Genomic DNA, 19,887 nt, shown 5'->3' on the forward strand with positions numbered 1-19,887 from the left:
TTTGGAGTGAGATATGCAGTTCTGAAAGTACCCCGCCTACAGTTACCAAATGAGCAAGTCAATTTCGGCGCAGATTCCGACATAGGAAGCAGGAACAAATTTGAATATTAACACCCACTTCCCCATCCCCCTCCCATCAGAGCATAAATATGATTTTCAGGACCAGCGGACGATGGCTGGGCAGAGATGTTCGCGAATTTCAGAAGGAGGGGAGATTCCAAACAAAATGTGTAATTTGTCAGTTTGCAATGTGACTGCCTGGCAGAGAGTCCTGCGGGGCTGCCGAACTTCCGCCGGAGCTGCCAGACTGCGGTTTAAACAGAAATCTGCACGGAATCCGCAATGTTTAAACAAAAGTCTGCGTGGTTTAAACAAAAAATTGCACGGAATCCGCGCGGTTTAAACAAAAATCTGCGGGGATTAGCCCTTAAACTGCCCAAAAGAACTGCACGGTTTCAGAAAGTCTTTAAACGATTAAACGCTCTAAGCTGCGGCTGTTTATAGCCACTGCTGTTAATATGCAAAAGGAGCCCCTCCCTCTGATTTGCTTGGCCACTAAGTTTGAGGCTTTGTAACCAATCAATGAAGAGAAATGCCAGACCAAAGTAATGCAATGACAAGAGCTGCAGTGCCTGCCATATCACGCTGTGTGTGCCGTGTGTGCAATTCAATTCAATTTTATTTGTGTAGCCCTTAATCACCATTACAGTCTCAAAGGGCTAAGCAGGCCAAATATTTGTTACACCCCCCTGACCCGGAAAAAGAAACTCCCTTAAATCAGCAAGGAAGAAATGTTTTTTGCAATGTTTCTCAGATGGAAATATGCAATTCTATTTCTACTTCTAACATGTTGGTCAAGAACAGCAGAGGGTCTTACAGGACACCACGATTTATTACGGATTGATGACTATTTTATGTAATGGGCAGCTGCTCATTTGCATTTAAAGCTACAGACACCAGAAACCGCACATTCTGAAGGGACTGAAACAGAGGGGAGTAGCGGTAGGCAAGATTTTTTTTTCCTAAAAGCTATTTCCGGCAAACAGCTTCAAAAGCATGTTTTCTGGAACTCATATACTATGTTTACTTGTTGGATAAACATCATAATATTTCACCTTTAAGAGAACTCCGTCTGAAACAGTGGGTTACTGCCCCTTTAAGAGAACGCCATTTTAAACAGTGGGTCGCTGGCCCTTTAAAACATTAGCGCCACGTCGTGGGGTGACGTCATCACGGTGCTCTAGGCGATGGTTCGGCTGCCGAGGAGCTGCTGAGCAGGGCATTATACATCCGGTTAATGTGGAGCATTTTCCCGACCGCTTCTTTGGGGTCGTGTTCCCGTCTGTAAGCGAGCAGCCTCTCGGTGTTCAGGGACCGCGGTGCAGAGCCTCTCTAGTGCGGGGAACGCGGTGCAGAGCCCCGGGCCTGCGGGAGGAAGAGGCCATTGGAGCCGGAGACCATGGAGCCGGAGACCATGGAGCCGGAGGACGGAGCGGTGTACCAGGACGACCCGGGGAGCTCGGCCGTGATGTCGGAGCGGGTATCCGGCCTGGCCACCTCCATCTACCGCGAGCTGGAGCGGCTGATCGGGCGGTACGACCGGGACGTGGTGAAGGAGCTGATGCCGCTGGTCGTGGCCGTCCTGGAGAACCTGGACTCGGTGTTCGCCGAGAACCAGGAGCAGGAGGTGGAGCTGGAGCTGCTGAAGGAGGACAACGAGCAGCTGGTGACCCAGTACGAGAGGGAGAAGGGGAGGAGGAGGGCGGCCGAGGAGGTGAGGAGGAGGACACGCATACACACAACACAACACAACAGTACGACAGGGAGAAGGGGAGGAGGAGGGCGGCCGAGGAGGTGAGGAGGAGGACACACACAACACAGATACACACAACACAACAATACAACAGTACGATAGGGAGAAGGGGAGGAGGAGGGCGGCCGATGAGATGAGGAGGAGGACACACAGACAAACAACACAACAACACACCAACACATCAACACAACAACACCACACCAGCACCTCTCCCTTAGGTCAGTACCTCTCCCTTAGATCAGCACCTGTCTGTCTGAACCTGCTGTCTGGTACTGATGGGTACTGCTAACTACAGTACTATTACTATAGTACTATTACTACAGTCCTATTACTATAGTACTATTACTACTGTACTATTACTACAGTACTATTACTAAAGTCCTATTACTATAGTACTATTACTGTCATAACAGAGCATGACAATACCATCATAACAGAGACAATACCATCATAACAGACAATACCATCATAACATAGACGATACCATCATTACAGAGACAATAGCATCATAACAGAGACAATAGGATCATAACAGACACAAAACATAACAGAGACAAAACCAACATAACAGGGACAATACCATCATAACAGACATTACCATCATAACAGAGACAACACCATCATAACAGAGACAATACATCAAAACAGACAATATATCATAACAGAGACAATACCATCATAACAGACAATACCATCATAACAGAGACAATACCATCATAACAGACAATACCATCATAACAGAGACAATGCATCATAACAGAGACAATACATCACATAACAGAGCGGGATGTGATGTCACAGGGCTTGGATCACAGACCATCACAACGTTCACTTCTCTCTCTTCCACTTGACGGCAGGTTTGAGTTTGTGATGGGAAGTCCCGGACCACGTCAATCATAAACGTTATAAACTGGGTAGAATGAAGAGTCATCCGAAATTATAACAATAATGGCCATATATTTGGGTAATAACGGTACAATAACATACAACAATAACACAACAAACAATACACATGTACAAACAGTAATAATCAGATGCTCAGATGGGAGTTCCCCCTGCGTCTGAAGCATTGACTAAAACACAGACTTCTTAGTGTTGTCAGGATGCTGTAAACCGCTCTGTCCTCAAGAAAACATATTGTTTACCCAGATGGTCATCTATCGATTGAAGCTTCTCAGGATCTCATAGAAGGGGTCATGGCCTTGCCCTATCAGTTGGATCCCTGGTCTATCCATCCTCCAGGGGGTTGGTTCAAACACATCCCCCCAAGGAGTTCACTGAATACAGGCACAGTTCAACATGGCATTTAGAGACACAGAATGGGAGAATAGATATCTCCCATTACAGGTTATATTGTTGTTCTACCTTCAAGGCTTAGGGTTAGGGTGACCGCAGAACCAGACTGGGGTAGACCCCAGAACCAGACTGGACCTTCAGGGGATAGACCCCAGAAGACTGGGGTAGAACCCAGAACCAGACTGGGGTAGAACCCACAACCAGCCTGGACCTTCAGGGGGTAGAACACAGAACCAGACTAGGGTAGAACAGAGAACCAGCCTGACATACTCACTCTGAGCCATAGTGTTCCATCATTGACCCTTTTATCATCGGCAGGAAGTCAGACAGGAAGTTGAATCACAATAGAGCTTAGCTTCCCTGGACTAAAGGGTTATTAGTAGATGAGTAATTATTCAATGATTTTGTTGTGTGTGTCTGTGTGTGTGTGTTTGTGTTTGTGTGTGTGTGCGTGTGTGTCTGTGTGTGTGTGTGTGTGTGTGTGTGTGTGTGTGTGTGTGTGTAGCGGTTTATAGAGTTCGAGGACTCCCAGGAGCAGGAGAAGAAGGAGCTCCAGCTCCAGGTCGGCCGCATGGAGTCGGCCTCCCGCCAGCTGGAGCTCAAGATCAAGAACTACGCAGAGCAGAGTGAGACAAACACACACATGCAGTCACGCACGCACGCACGCACGCACGCACGCACGCACGCACGCAGGCACGCAGACAGTTAATATACAAATATGTTATTTGTATATTTATTTTATTTACATTTGTTTTTTAATTGCTGACCTTTGTAAAGTGCTTCAACTTCATTATAGAGAATGATGTTTTTCATTGTTTCATGCCAAAGATTTCGCTGAACACAACAAACAACACGCTGTACGCAACGCACAACACACTGTACGCAACGCACAACACACTGAACCCAACACACTGAACCCAGCACACTGAACCCAGCTCACTGAACCCAACACACTGAACCCAGCTCACTGAACTCAGCACACTGAACCCAACATACTGAACCCAGCACACTGAACCCAGCTCACTGAACCCAACACACTGAACCCAGCTCACTGAACTCAGCACACTGAACCCAGCACACTGAACCCAGCACACTGAACCCAGCTCACTGAACTCAGCACACTGAACCCAGCACACTGAACCCAACACACTGAACCCAGCTCACTGAACTCAGCACACTGAACCCAGCACACTGAACCCAGCACACTGAACCCAGCTCACTGAACTCAGCACACTGAACCCAGCACACTGAACCCAACACACTGAACCCAGCTCACTGAACTCAGCACACTGAACCCAGCACACTGAACCCAGCACACTGAACCCAGCTCACTGAACTCAGCACACTGAACCCAGCACACTGAACCCAACACACTGAACCCAGCTCACTGAACTCAGCACACTGAACCCAGCACACTGAACCCAACACACTGAACACAGCTCACTGAACTCAGCACACTGAACCCAACATACTGAACCCAGCCCCCAGCACACTGAACCCAGCTCACTGAACCCAGCTCACTGAACCCAGCTCACTGAACCCAACACACTGAACCCAGCTCACTGAACCCAACACACTGAACCCAGCCCCCAGCTCACAGCCACCTGCTGGTGTCATTGATAGTGAGCGACCTCTGCAGCTTTGTGGATTTGTCTTGTTATCTCAGACTTAAACCTTTATAGGAAATACAGGATTAGTCCCTTTGTCGCCTACTTAACCCCCTTCCCCCCTCCTCCTCCTCCCCCAGCCCTCCTCCCCCTCCTCCCCCAGCCCTCCCCCTCCTCCTGCTCCCCCAGCCCTCCTCCCCCTCCTCCCCCAGCCCTCCCCCTCCTCCTGCTCCCCCAGCCCTCCTCCCCCAGCCCTCCCCCTCCTCCTGCTCCCCCAGCCCTCCTCCCCAAGCCCTCCCCCTCTTCCCCAAGCCCTCCTCCCCCTCTTTCTCCTCCCCCAGCCCTCCCCCAGCCCTCCCCCACCTGGTTTCCCCTGGTATTACCTGTTTTCATCTGGTTTCACCTTGTTCTGTCTCCCTCTCTTGTCTCAGTTGGCAGGTTGGAGGAACGGGAGTCAGAGCTCAAGAAGGAATTCAGCGCCCTGCACCAGAGACACACAGAGGTATAGAGAGAGAGAGAGAGAGAGAGAGAGGGGGGAGACAGAGAGAAAGACAGAGAGAGAGAGAGGGGGGGGAGAGAGAGAGAGGGGGAGAGGGAGAGAGAGAGAGGGGGGGTGAGAGAGAGTGGAAGAAGTAGAGGGAGAGAGAGAGAGTGGGGAGAGGGAGAAAAAACGATTTTACACTCCCAAATATGCCCGTCTTATGCCCGCCGTTTTCCCGCCATGGTCCGTGCATTTACAATGACCAAGGTAATATACCGGCTTGATTTCGCACCCCAATTTCCCCTCTCAAACCCTACACATATTGGGGGTTTCATTTTCATGTCAATGCGACTAGATGGCTTCGCGTTTAATATTTTTTAAAGCAGGAAACAGCTGAGAGAGAGAGAGAGAGAGAGAGAGAGAGAGAGAGAGAGAGAGAGAGAGAGTGCTAACAGCTCCTTGGTTCTTCCAGATGATCCATAACTACATGGAGCACGTGGAGAGGATCAAGATCCAGCAGATGAGTGACAGCACCGAGTCGGGACCGCTGGGCCGAGTCAGGTAGGAGGGGGGAGACACGCTGGTGGAGACACGCTGGGGGAGAGAGGCTGGGGGAGACGGGTACGAGGGGGGGAGACACGCTGGGGAGACACTCTGGGGGAAGACAGGTAAGAGGGGGGGAGAGGCTGGGAGGAGACAAGTAGGAGGCGGGAGAGGTAGGAGGGGGAGACACGCTGGGGGAGGCAGGTACGAGGGGGGAGACACGCTGGGGGAGTCAGGTAGGAGGGGAGAGACTGTGCCTTTTTTGGCAACGAAATCCCCACTCTTTTCAGCGCACGCTGCCATGTTGATATTTAAAATTTTCTGAAGAGGAGGAGATGTTACTGGGAGCTACGAGACCTGAAGGGAAAGGGGTGGCGCTACCGTAAATACAATAATTTTTTCATAATCAATTTTCATTTAAAAAAATCATCCTAAACCATGAATTCGAATTACGATTAAAAATCAATAAATCGCCCAACTCTAGGAGAGACACTGGGGGAGTCGGGTAGGATGGGGGAGAGACGCAGTGTGCATATCAACTCTGGTTACGCCCCAAAAATGCCCCTAAGGTTGGAGCGTGGAGGTGTTGGAGCATGGGGGGTGTTGGAGAAGGTTCTCCGGTGGTCTGGAGAGGACTCTCTGGGTGTTGGAGAAGGTTCTCTGGTGGTCTGGAGAGGACTCTCTGGGTGTTGGAGAAGGTTCTCCGGTGGTCTGGAGAGGACTCTCTGGGTGTTGGAGAAGGTTCTCCGGTGGTCTGGAGAGGACTCTCTGGGTGTTGGAGAAGGTTCTCCGGTGGTCTGGAGAGGACTCTCTGGGTGTTGGAGAAGGTTCTCCGGTGGTCTGGAGAGGACTCTCTGGGTGTTGGAGAAGGTTCTCCGGTGGTCTGGAGAGGACTCTCTGGGTGTTGGAGAAGGTTCTCCGGTGGTCTGGAGAGGACTCTCTGGGTGTTGGAGAAGGTTCTCCGGTGGTCTGGAGAGGACTCTCTGGGTGTTGGAGAAGGTTCTCCGGTGGTCTGGAGAGGACTCTCTGGGTGTTGGAGAAGGTTCTCCGGTGGTCTGGAGAGGACTCTCTGGGTGTTGGAGAAGGTTCTCCGGTGGTCTGGAGAGGACTCTCTGGAGGAAGCAGAGTTGACGCCAGCTGCGTTTTCTGTTTCCTCCACCATTTGAAGCTGTACTTAAGAGGCCTTGTTGTCGTCTCTCCCTGTAGGAAGGAGCGGCCCGTGTCTCTCTGCATCTTCCCCTCGGCGGGGGGGCCCTCGGGGGCCCCAACCGACCCCCCGGCCCGGGCAGAGACCCCCAGCACCGCGGGCTGGCCCCTGAAGGACCCCGCGCAGCCCCGCTCCAGCACCAGCCTCAAGGTGTGTGTGTGTGTGTGTGTGTGTGTGTTAAAATAGTGTCGTGCGACATCCACATTCAAAGTAGTGCTGGGAGTGGAGGAGGACCGAGTCAATACAAGGCGACTCTGTCCTCCCCCTCTAGGAGTAGGGCTGCTCTTCTCCTGTGTGCTTCCCCCCAACCAGCACCTCTTAAACAGGACTTATATTACTGCTAGATTTAGAATGAGCAGCATAATGGCTCCTATAAGCTTTTATTTTTTCACTTCTCTCTCCCTAAACCTTGGTCAAAATTAAGCCGTGTTATTTGGTTAACAAAATATACAGTGCAAAGTAAAGTTTGACGGATGGTGCAATAATAAGGCAATGTAAGCAATGCTATTTGAAAAGAAGATTAATTGCTGTTGCATTGTGGGTACCAAATACAGTGATGATCCATTGAAGGTTATTTTCAACATGTTTTTGATGTTGGAGGGTGAGTTAATATATTCAGCTGCTTCTTCTTTTGGTGGGGGTTGTCAAAACTGGGACATTCGCTAAGCATCATGGGATTGATGCCATCACTAGTGCAACTGGCTCTCGGCCAATCACTGAGGGAAGAAGGCCAGCTGGAACGCATTGGCTCTTACTTAACCTGAGGCACAGAGCAGAGCGGTGTGTCGTCGGGCCGTTGACCACAGGGTGGATTTATTTGCTGAATGGTCTCCCCTTAATGAGTCCGGGGGCTCCCCGCTCCCCTCCAGAGGCCACGGGGTCTGGGGTCCTGGTGTTCTGGAGGTCCTGGGGGTCTGGGGGTCTCATGTCCCCGCTCCCCTCCAGAGGCCCAGGTGGTTTCTGTCAGGGCTGGGATAGGAAGGATAGGTAGGATAGGAAGGATGGGTAGGATAGTATAGGTGGATAGCTAGGATGCACATCATGGCTGTTCATTATACAAAAGGAGCCCTTCAAAGTAGTCTGATTGAATGACTAAATGATAACGATCATCAGGTATCGGAGCGTAAAGGATCTCTGTTTAGGGGGGGAGGGCTCCTGTGTGTGTGTGTGTGTGTGTTTGTGTGTGTGTGTGTGTGTGTGTGGAGGGGGGCTCCTCTGTGTGGGGGGGGCTCCACTTTGTGGGTCTCCCATGTGCTCACAGCATGTGGTCCTCAGGCTGAGAGGATGGACATGACCTCAAAGGCCCCAGATAAAATACTTTAACAGGAAATGAGAAATGAGAAGATGTCCTCGTTTCACGCTCAACCAGCGGGTTCACAAACCTAGAAGACCTCCCAGTGCTCCTCCTTCTACTGCTGATGAAAGCAGTCCAGAGTCGTGCATATTGCCCTGTCCCGGACATCTCTCACCCTCTTCCTCTCCTCCCCCTCCAAGCCCTGTGATTTAGACGAGCCCCCAAAGTCCAGGCAGCTTGAGGGTTCGCAGGACGCTGCTTGGGGAAACTCATTGGCAGACGACTGCAAGGTAGCTGGACTCCGGCCGCTGTGGTAACGCGCTGCGGGCCCCCGGCCTGTGTTGTGTGTCTTTGTAGTCCTGTGTTGTGTGTCTTCGTAGTCCTGTGTTGTGTGTCTTTGTAGTCCTGTGTAGTGTGTCTTTGTAGTCCTGTGTTGTGTGTCTTTGTAGTCCTGTGTTGTGTGTCAGCCTTCGTAGTCCTGTGTTGTGTGTCTTTGTAGTCCTGTGTTGTGTGTCTTCGTAGTCCTGTGTGATGTGTCTTTGTAGTCCTGTGTTGTGTGTCTTCGTAGTCCTGTGCTGTTCCACTGTCTGTCCCCCCTCTGGCCTTCAGCCTCTCACATCAGTGTTCCCATCTGTTTGTGGCCGATGTCGGCGGAGACGTCGACCGACTGCCGAGCCCCTCGGAGGAGAGGAGCGCGGCTCTGTGTGTGTGTGTGTGTTTCATTTTAGTTTCACTTTAATTTCATTGCATGGTCTGGTGTGTTCCTGGTTTTCTTTCTCCCTGTCGCTGGTTGTTGAACATTGTGTTGAAGTTCTAGAGACACCGTTCTAAACCCCCTTTGGACACACAGCCAGTGTGTGCGTTCTACCAGTGATGTGCACTACCTTCTAGTTGGATGTGTTTCGGTGTTTCTCTTGTGTGTGTTTCCCAAGTCTTGTGTAGATGTTTGTTGAGCAAAGAATGGTCTTTGTGTTATTGTGTAACTTCTTTAAAGATATGCTTTTCCCTCAATGTCTGATTTGTTCATTGTATTCTCTGCAGGATTTCTCTGTTGTCGTTCTTTCTTTGTCTTTTCTTCTTTTCATAACTAGCAGCAAAGCCTTTGCACACCAGATTGTCTTACTGAACAAATTCTAACCGAGGACTGAACCTGTGATGTTCCTGACGAGTCGTTGGAGAGAACTAGAACGTTCTAGAGCCTGAGAGCTACTGAGAGTTGTTGATAATATGGAAAACCTCTCGAGTATTCATTTTTGATTTCATTAGTTCAAGAAGAAAAGAAAATGGTGCATACACACACACACACACACACACACACACACATACCGGTACATACATACATAATGCATACATATATACATACATACATACATGCATGCATGCATACATACATACATACATACATACATACATACATACATACATACATACATACATACATACATACATACATACATACATTGATCCAGTGTGCAGTGGCTTTATCTTTTTCTGTTTCTCTTGGTGTTTCTCTTTTCACTAGAACCCCCCAATAACCCCTGGCCGAGTTGCCATCAGTCTGTAAACCCTGTGTTTGTGTCTGGCTCTAGCCCTGACGATCCCATCAGAGCTAGCTCAATGCTAGCTCCATGCTAGCCTCCTGCTGGTTCTGTGCTGATGCTTCTCCTTTGTTTCAGGAGGAGCTGTCCCACTTCAGTGGCTTCAAGCCAGCCGCCCAGAGGCCCCCAGCGGCCCCGGGCCCCGAGGGGGAGGAGCCGGGGGGCAGGAGGGCCGAGGGGGCAGGGGCCATACCTGAGGGTAGGGGTCCTTAAGTACAGTTCACACAGTGCAGCCACAGGTTAACGTCTCCTCCGACCTGTCCTGTATTAAGAGAAACCATGAGAAGGCAAAGACATTTTAGAAGTGCTGTTCACACAATGCTCCCAAGGACCCTGCTAGATATAGAAATAGCTTTTGGTTATTTTTTCAAAACCTGAACTTAATGCATTTCCTGAAGTGAGATTACATTTTATCATTGGTGACCGAAGTGAGGTGGACTGTTATGAACTGTAGTGAGCTAGCCTGTAGTGAACTGTAGTGAGCTAGCCTGTAGTGAACTGTAGTGAGCTAGGCTGTAGTGAACTGCAGTGTTCTAGACTGTAGTGAGCAAGACTGTAGTGAACTGTAGTGAGCTAGACTGTAAGTGAGCTAGACTGAAGTGATCTAGACTGTAGTGACTTTAGTGAACTAGATTGTAGTGAGCTAGACTATATTGAACTGGACTGTAGTGAACTGCAGTGAGTTAGCCTGTAGTGAACTGCAGTGAGCTAGCCTGTAGTGAACTGCAGTGAGCTAGCCTGTAGTGAACTGTAGTGAGATAGCCTGTAGTGTACTGTAGTGAGCTAGACTCTAGTGAACTGTAGTGAGCTAGCCTTTAGTGAACTGTAGTGAGCGAGACTGTAGTGATCTACACTAGTGAGCTAGCCTGTAGTGAACTGTAGTGATCTAGACTGTAGTGAGCTAGACTGTAGTGAACTGTAGTGAGTTAGACTGTAGTGAACTGTAGTGAGCTATACTGTAATGTACTGTAGTGAGCTAGACTATAGTGAACTGGACTGTAGTGAACTGTAGTGAGCTAGCCTGTAGTGGACTGTAGTAAACTAGACTATAGTGAGCTAGACTGTAGTGAGCTAGACTAGTGATCTAGACTATAGTGAGCTAGACTGTAGTGAACTGTAGAGAGCTAGACTGTAGTGACCTTAGTGAACTAGACTGTAGTGAGCTAGACTATAGTGAACTGGACTGTAGTGAACTGTAGTGAGCTAGCCTGTACTGGACTATAGTGAGCTAGCCTGTAGTGAGCTAGACTGTTATGAACTAGATTGTAGTGAGCTAGACTGTAGTGAACTGTAGTGACTAGACTGTAGTGAACTGCAGTGTTCTAGACTGTAGTGAGCAAGACTGTAGTGAACTGTAGTGAGCTAGACTGTAAGTGAGCTAGACTGAAGTGATCTAGACTGTAGTGACTTTAGTGAACTAGATTGTAGTGAGCTAGACTATATTGAACTGGACTGTAGTGAACTGTAGTGAGCTAGCCTGTAGTGAACTGCAGTGAGCTAGCCTGTAGTGAACTGTAGTGAGCTAGACTAGTGAACTGTAGTGAGATAGCCTGTAGTGTACTGTAGTGAGCTAGACTGTAGTGAACTGTAGTGATCTAGACTGTAGTGAGCTAGCCTTTAGTGAACTGTAGTGAGCGAGATTGTAGTGATCTACACTAGTGAGCTAGCCTGTAGTGAACTGTAGTGATCTAGACTGTAGTGAGCTAGACTGTAGTGAACTGTAGTGAGCTAGACTGTAGTGAACTGTAGTGAGCTAGCCTGTACTGGACTGTAGTAAACTAGACTATAGTGAGCTAGCCTGTAGTGAGCTAGACTGTTATGAACTAGATTGTAGTGAGCTAGACTGTAGTGAACTGTAGTGACTAGACTGAAGTGCAGGTTTGAAGCTCCTCTTCTGTTTTTGTGAATGCTATCCTTGCTAACTCATCACTCCATTGGTAAGTTCTTACTTCTGTTTCTGGTTTCCAGGGGAGAAAGAAGAGACGTCGGACATGCAGGACCTCATCGAGTCGACTCCCGAGCTAGACATGGACCTCAGCGGCTACAAAGCCTCCAGGTAGGGTTAAAAGAACCATACAGCTAGAGCAATGGATGGGCCACACCCTGAACCTGACCCCTGAGCCCTGAACCTGACCCCTGAACCTAACCCCTGAACCTGACCCCCTGAACCTGACAGGGTAGGGTTAAAAGAACCATACAGCTATAATGATGGATGGGCCACACCCTGAACCTGACCCCTGAGCCCTGAACCTGACCCCTGAACCTGACAGGGTAGGGTTAAAAGAACCATACAGCTAGAGCAATGGACGGGCCACACCCTAAACCTGACCCCTGAGCCCTGAACCTGACCCCTGAACCTGATCCCTGAACCTGACCCCTGAACCTAACCCCTGAACCTGACCCCCTGAACCTGACAGGGTAGGGTTAAAATAACCATACAGCTATAGCGATGGACGGGCCACAACCTGAACCTGACCCCTGATCCTGACTCCTGAACCTGACACCTGAACCTGACCCCTGAACCTAACCCCTGAACCTGACCCCCTGAACCTGACAGGGTAGGGTTAAAGTAACCTTACAGCTATAGCGATGGACGGGCCACACCCTGAACCTGAACCCGAGCCCTGAAACTGACCCCTGAACCTGATCCCTGAACCCCTGACCCTGACCCCTGATCCTGACCCCTGACCCTGACCTCTTGTTCTCTTCCTCTTGTCAGCACCCCGACCAAAGGGATTGAGAACATTGCGTTTGACCGCAACACAGAGTCACTCTTTGAGGAGCTGTCCTCCGCAGGCACCGGCATCATCGGAGACGTGGACGAAGGAGCAGACCTCCTGGGTGAGAGATCGGTAACCCCCCAAAGTCACATGACCTCCTGGGTGAGGATCACTAACCCCTCATAGTCACATGACCTCCTGGGTGAGAGATCACTAACCCCTCAGTCACCTTACCTCCTGGGTGAGAGATCACTAACCCCTCATAGTCACCCCCACATGAGCTGACTTCCTGGGTTGGAGAGCCTTTAACCCCCTGAGTACTCAGGGTCAGGCAACTAACCCTAGTGAACCCCTAACTAACCCTGACTAACCCTGACCACATGGCCAGAAGTCCTGAAATGAGACTGGAAGTCACAGAGGCACAGTTCCACAGATATGTTAGAGCCTCACCTCCGTGATTGAGCCTGACCTCAGTGATAGAGCCTCAGTGATAGAGCCCTACCTCAGTGATAGAGCCATAGTGATAGAGCCTCAGTGGTAGAGCCTGACCTCAGCGATAGAGCCTCAGTGATTGAGCCTCACCTCAATGATAGAGCCTCAGTGATAAAGCCTCAGTGATAGAGCCTCAGTGATAGAGCCTCACCTCAGTGATAGAGCCTTAGTGATAGAGCCTCAGTGATAGAGCCTCAGTGGTAAAGCCTAAGTGATAGAGCCTCAGTGATTGAGCCTCAGTGATAGAGCCTTACCTCAGTGATAGAGCCTCAGTGATAGAGCCTCAGTGATAAAGCCTCAGTGATAGAGCCTTACCTCAGTGATAGAGCCTCAGTGATAGAGCCTCAGTGATAGAGCCTCAGTGATAAAGCCTCAGTGATAGAGCCTCAGTGATAGAGCCTCACCTCAGTGATAGAGCCTTAGTGATAGAGCCTCAGTGATAGAGCCTCAGTGGTAGAACCTCAGTGATAGAGCCTAAGTGATAGAGCCTAAGTGATAGAGCCTCAGAGTTAGAGCCTGACCTCAGTGATAGAGCCTGACCTCAGTAATAGAGCCTCAGTGATAGAGCCTCAGTGATAGAGCCTAAGTGATAGAGCCTCACCTCAGTGATAGAGCCTTAGTGATAGAGCCTCAGTGGTAGAACCTCAGTGATAGAGCCTAAGTCATAGAGCCTAAGTGATAGAGCCTCAGTGATAGAGCCTCAGTGATAGAGCCTCAGTGGTAGAACCTCAGTGATAGAGCCTAAGTGATAGAGCCTCAGTGACAGAGCCTCAGTGATAGAGCCTCAGAGTTAGAGCCTGACCTCAGTGATAGAGCCTGACCTCAGTGATAGAGATCACTAACCGCTCAGTCACCTTACCTCCTGGGTGAGAGATCACTAACCCCTCATAGTCACCCCCACATGAGCTGACTTCCCGGGTTGGAGAGCCTTTAACCCCCTGAGTACTCAAGGTCAGGCAACTAACCCTAGTGAACCCCTAACTAACCCTGACTAACCCTGACCACATGGCCAGAAGTCCTGAAATGAGACTGGAAGTCACAGAGGCACAGTTCCACAGATATGTTAGAGCCTCACCTCCGTGATTGAGCCTGACCTCAGTGATAGAGCCTCAGTGATAGAGCCCTACCTCAGTGATAGAGCCATAGTGATAGAGCCTCAGTGGTAGAGCCTGACCTCAGCGATAGAGCCTCAGTGATTGAGCCTCACCTCAGTGATAGAGCCTCAGTGATAAAGCCTCAGTGATAGAGCCTCAGTGATAGAGCCTCACCTCAGTGATAGAGCCTTAGTGATAGAGCCTCAGTGATAGAGCCTCAGTGGTAGAGCCTAAGTGATAGAGCCTCAGTGATTGAGCCTCAGTGATAGAGCCTTACCTCAGTGATAGAGCCTCAGTGATAAAGCCTCAGTGATAGAGCCTCACCTCAGTGATAGAGCCTCAGTGATAGAGCCTCAGTGATAAAGCCTCAGTGATAGAGCCTCAGTGATAGAGCCTCACCTCAGTGATAGAGCCTTAGTGATAGAGCCTCAGTGATAGAGCCTCAGTGGTAGAACCTCAGTGATAGAGCCTAAGTGATAGAGCCTAAGTGATAGAGCCTCAGAGTTAGAGCCTGACCTCAGTGATAGAGCCTGACCTCAGTAATAGAGCCTCAGTGATAGAGCCTCAGTGATAGAGCCTAAGTGATAGAGCCTCACCTCAGTGATAGAGCCTTAGTGATAGAGCCTCAGTGGTAGAACCTCAGTGATAGAGCCTAAGTGATAGAGCCTAAGTGATAGAGCCTCAGTGATAGAGCCTCAGTGATAGAGCCTCAGTGGTAGAGCCTAAGTGATAGAGCCTAAGTGATAGAGCCTCAGTGATAGAGCCTCAGTGATAGAGCCTCAGTGGTAGAACCTCAGTGATAGAGCCTAAGTGATAGAGCCTCAGTGACAGAGCCTCAGTGACAGAGCCTCAGTGATAGAGCCTCAGAGTTAGAGCCTGACCTCAGTGATAGAGCCTCAGTGATAGAGCCTCAGTGATAAAGCCTCAGTGATAGAGCCTCAGTGATAGAGCCTCACCTCAGTGATAGAGCCTTAGTGATAGAGCCTCAGTGATAGAGCCTCAGTGGTAGAACCTCAGTGATACAGCCTAAGTGATAGAGCCTAAGTGATACAGCCTCAGAGTTAGAGCCTGACCTCAGTGATAGAGCCTGACCTCAGTAATAGAGCCTCAGTGATAGAGCCTCAGTGATAGAGCCTAAGTGATAGAGCCTCACCTCAGTGATAGAGCCTTAGTGATAGAGCCTCAGTGGTAGAACCTCAGTGATAGAGCCTAAGTGATAGAGCCTAAGTGATAGAGCCTCAGTGATAGAGCCTCAGTGATAGAGCCTCAGTGGTAGAACCTCAGTGATAGAGCCTTAGTGATAGAGCCTCAGTGACAGAGCCTCAGTGATAGAGCCTAAGTGATAGAGCCTCAGTGATAGAGCCTCAGTGATAGAGCCTCAGTGATAGAGCCTCAGTGGTAGAACCTCAGTGATAGAGCCTAAGTGATAGAGCCTCAGTGATAGAGCCTCAGAGTTAGAGCCTGACCTCAGTGATAGAGCCTGACCTCAGTGATAGAGCCTCAGTGATAGAGCCTAAGTGATAGAGCCTCACCTCAGTGATAGAGCCTTAGTGATAGAGCCTCAGTGGTAGAACCTCAGTGATAGAGCCTAAGTGATAGAGCCTAAGTGATAGAGCCTCAGTGATAGAGCCTCAGAGTTAGAGCCTGACCTCAGTGATAGAGCCTGACCTCAGTAATAGAGCCTCAGTGATAGAGCCTCAGTGATAGAGCCTCACCTCAGCGATGGCCGGACCGGTTCTCCTTCCAGTAGATGTTAAACTGCCTGTGGTTGTTTCCCAGTAAAGCTTGTTGTGATGTTTCGTAGTGGAGAAATGTATTTGTATAGAATCGTAGATGAGTATGTTTCAAATGTTGCTTCAGAATCTTCATGGATATATATGTGTGTGTATGTGTTATCGTAATATTAACGTTATCTCATACTTATTTAAACAATTCATTCTGTCATTTGCCATCTTACATTCTTCAGTTAAAATAAATCTCAGTAAATCTGTATTTAAACACATATTTCATTTAATTTAATGACAATCATGTAGCGACACAACCTTTCAGAGAAGACGTTTTGGAGCGTCTGACAGCATCCACGTCCAAACGCGCTTCAGTTCCCAGCTGAAGCTTCAGATTGTGTCTGTAATGTAAACTGTGTCCTCATGTTAACCCCACTCTCTCCTGTCTCTCATCCTCCGGCCCTTCCCATAATCCCAGTGGAGTATTCCGGTGTGTACGACCTCAAACCATTCCTCATGTATTTATGTGTTTTGTACATATTTCTTCTCCGAAATGTCTCATCTCTCCGCATTTAACATCCAACTGATTATTCTGCTTCTACGTAGTATTCCACAGTACCACGGTTAGCTAGCTTAATGCTCAGTAGCATTGCTAACTGCTGTTGGGCTAACCCCAGGGGGTTATTTCAGATTTTTTAATTCCAATGTTTGATCGTGACGATTAGATTAACCTCTGAGAACCTGTCCTCTATATCTCCATCGCTCCTACTCTCTAGAGTTTAACAGCTGATCATTTAACATGTATGGCTCCTCCCATCAGATCACATCTGTCTCATACTCTCCATCTCTCTGTTTTGTCCCGTCTCTCTTTCTGCTTGACCCGGATTGCATGGTTTGCTCAGACCTTAGTTTGCTTGGTAAGATCGATCTCACCCATGTCTCCATCCTCCTCTGTGTCCTGTGGTCCGTGTCATGTGATCCGTGCCCTGTGATCCGTGTCATGTGATCCGTGTCATGTGATCTGTGTCATGTGAACCGTGTCATGTGATCCGTGTCATGTGATCTGTCAAATGTCATGTAATCTGTGTCATGTGGCCTGTAGGTGTGTTTAAAGGGCCCTGGTTTTACTCAGCAGGTGTTAATCAAAGGACAGGTGGGCGTGTCCACCCGGTGGACGGTACCAGCTGATAGGCTGGTCCATCCACGCCCACCTGTGATGTTGTAAACGGCAGATTAAAATGGCTAATTGAGGATCACAGCTGTCAGTGAAACGGGGGCCCTTAAAGCGTGGGGTCCTGTCCTCTGGGGTCCTTCTGTGTGTCTTAACAACCCATCATCACATGGAGCTCACCTCCTCCAGCCGGTTCTCAGGTGTTGTGTCTGTGTGGCAGGTATGGGCCGCGAGGTGGAGAACCTCATCCTGGAGAACACACAGCTTCTGGAAACCAAGTAAGACCTCCAGTCTGGACCATATGCTGACAGTGTTACAATCTTACACTGTTACAATCTTACACTGTTACAATCTTACACTGTTACACTCTTACACTCTTGCACTTTGACACTGTTACACTCTTACACTTGTACACTGCTACACTGTTACACTCTTACACTTGTACAATGTTACACTCCTACACTTGTATATTGTTACACTTTTACACTTTTACACTCTTACACTCTTACACTTGTACACTCTTACATTCTTACACATTTACACTTTTATACTATGCATTGAAGGGTTAGAAAACCCTGTGTGCGAGGATAATCATCAATAGCCATGTCATTAATCTCCTGCAATTTCACAAAATGAAATTACCTTTGGTTGGCCCTAACTAATGTTTTCTGTTAGTTTACTAGGAGTTGGTTACTAGGGTACTAGGAGCCGGCCACATGAGAACCGATATTAGTTTCATTGTATTGACTCCTCCCCCCAGGAATGCGCTGAACGTGGTGAAGAACGACCTGATAGCGCGGGTGGACGAGCTGGGCTGCGAGCGCGAGGTCCTGCAGGGGGAGCTAGAGGCCGTGCTGACGGCCCGCAGCCGCCTGGAGGACCGCAACCGGGAGCTGGAGGACGAGTTGAAGAAGTAAACGTCTAACCCTGTTGGTACCTCAGTGCTCCATCTTGAGGGACGTTCAGATAACACTGTTGGTACCTCAGTGTCTCCATGCTGAGGGAGGTTCAGATAACACCTTCGGTACCTTCAGTACCCACACTGAGATGATGGGCGTGATGGGAAAGGCCTCCTGGAGCCTGGCTCAGCATCCGCACACTGGCATTTAGATCTGACCTATCACTGGTTTCCATGGTTACACAAGTAGTTGTATTGGCAGTTCATAGCAAGGATAATAAGCCAAACACCAAAGACGCAAAACGGCCTCCAAACAGCTGAGTGTTTTAAGAAGTAGACTGAAGATAACAGTATGCAGTATACTGTTATCTTAAGAGGACGGTGTCGTTTCTGTTTTCAGAGTGCGCCTGGAGACGGAGGAGATCAGACAGAAGTCTAAGGATGGAGAGGAAGACGTAAGACACACACACACACACACACACACACACATGCAAGTGTCAAAATTAGGAACTGTTTTTACACACATACACACACACACACACACACATTAACACAACAGCTTCAGTTTCAGGTGCGGTTCAGCATCTATCCTGCTTCTTTTTTTAGTTTATATGATGGCAAGTGATGGTGTGTGGGCCCTTCAGTCTGCTGTGAGGGACCTTCAGTCTGCTGTGAGGGACCATTTAGTCTGCTGTGTGGGACCTTCAGTCTGTTGTGAGGGCCCTTCAGTCTGTTGTTTGAGGGACCTTGTGGTGTGTCTCCGCAGAGCGATGTTCCCACGGCCCAGAGGAAGCGCTTCACGCGGGTAGAAATGGCCCGCGTGCTGATGGAGAGGAACCAGTACAAGGAGAGACTGATGGAGCTGCAGGAGGCCGTCAGGTGGACCGAGATGATCAGGTGAGGAGGTTAGGAGGTGGGGGTGGAGGTGGTAGAGGTGGTGGTGGTGGTGGTGGAGGTGGAGGTGGTGGTGGGGGTGGGGGGGTGGTAGGACGTTGTGGTGGTGGTGGGGGTGGGAGATTGTAAGGGTGATGTTAGTAGTTGCAGTGAATAGTGTAAATAAAATAGTGTAAATTAGTTTTTTTTTACAAACTGAATAGAAAAGGGTTGGTAATATTTCAAATCTTGCTTTATCACATTTGGTGCTTCTGGTGCTTATTTGATGAGATTCTAGATCAGAGATCAAAGCGGGTCACAGCTAGACCCATGAACCAGTCAGATGTGAACCAGTCAGATGTGAATCAGGCAGATGTGAATCAGGCAGATGTGAACCAGTAAGATGTGAACCAGTAAGATGTGAATCAGGCAGATGTGAATCAGTCAGATTTGATCAGTCAGATGTGAACCAGTAAGATGTGAACCAGTAAGATGTGAATCAGTCAGATGTGAATCAGTCAGATGTGAATCAGACAGATGTTAATCAGTCAGATGTGAATCCGTCAGATGTAGGTCAGACGTCGTACCCACATCTGGCGATGTCGTAGCCTGTTACCTAGCAACAGAGAAAGGAGACATTGAGTGTGATCCAGAACTATAAGGGTTTTCTATATCTCTATAGTAGGGGTGTAACGGTACACTGAAGTCACGGTTCGGTTCATATCTCGGTTCAGAAATCACGGTTCGGTACAAGTTTGGTACAATGAAGGGATAAGAAAAAACTAAAATACAGAAGGCAATTCTTTTTTATTGTCTCAGGTTGTACCACCTAGTTTCATACAGTCTCTCCCCTGAGCTAGCTGCAACAGCCTGAAGATGTAAACAGTAAACAATAAGTACCCCACATCACCTCCAGACTCCATCCGTAACTTGTAAACAAAATAAGACAATCAGTTATAAAACTGAAAATTCAGCATTTCTTATTTATGAAACTGCAAAGTACACAGAATTTGCACATTTCCATCGGTGGGTGCGGGTCGGTTCGGTGCGGCTTGGTGGAGTAGTGAAGCGTTTCC

General features: G+C 48.9%; 1 protein-coding gene across 4 annotated transcripts in view; it reads left to right on the plus strand.

The window, feature by feature from the left end:
• The first annotated feature begins 1,237 nt into the window (after positions 1 to 1,237).
• Positions 1,238 to 19,887, plus strand: part of spag9a (sperm associated antigen 9a) — a 29,999-nt gene continuing 11,349 nt past the window's right edge. For 3 of the 4 annotated variants that reach the window (XM_079747018.1, XM_079747019.1, XM_079747021.1), the window contains exons 1-14: positions 1,238 to 1,774; positions 3,615 to 3,735; positions 5,148 to 5,218; positions 5,670 to 5,758; positions 6,947 to 7,097; positions 8,442 to 8,531; positions 9,918 to 10,038; positions 11,808 to 11,895; positions 12,559 to 12,680; positions 16,348 to 16,359; positions 17,261 to 17,318; positions 17,801 to 17,953; positions 18,339 to 18,393; positions 18,705 to 18,835. In XM_079747018.1, coding sequence (XP_079603144.1) covers positions 1,460 to 1,774; positions 3,615 to 3,735; positions 5,148 to 5,218; positions 5,670 to 5,758; positions 6,947 to 7,097; positions 8,442 to 8,531; positions 9,918 to 10,038; positions 11,808 to 11,895; positions 12,559 to 12,680; positions 16,348 to 16,359; positions 17,261 to 17,318; positions 17,801 to 17,953; positions 18,339 to 18,393; positions 18,705 to 18,835 — 1,577 coding nt within the window. In that variant the 5' untranslated portion in view covers positions 1,238 to 1,459. The remainder of the gene's footprint in view (positions 1,775 to 3,614; positions 3,736 to 5,147; positions 5,219 to 5,669; positions 5,759 to 6,946; positions 7,098 to 8,441; positions 8,532 to 9,917; positions 10,039 to 11,807; positions 11,896 to 12,558; positions 12,681 to 16,347; positions 16,360 to 17,260; positions 17,319 to 17,800; positions 17,954 to 18,338; positions 18,394 to 18,704; positions 18,836 to 19,887) is intronic. The other variant, XM_079747020.1, reaches the window with a different exon arrangement.

This window comes from Pollachius pollachius, assembly GCF_949987615.1.
Source record: "Pollachius pollachius genome assembly, chromosome: 11".
NCBI lineage: Eukaryota > Metazoa > Chordata > Actinopteri > Gadiformes > Gadidae > Pollachius > Pollachius pollachius.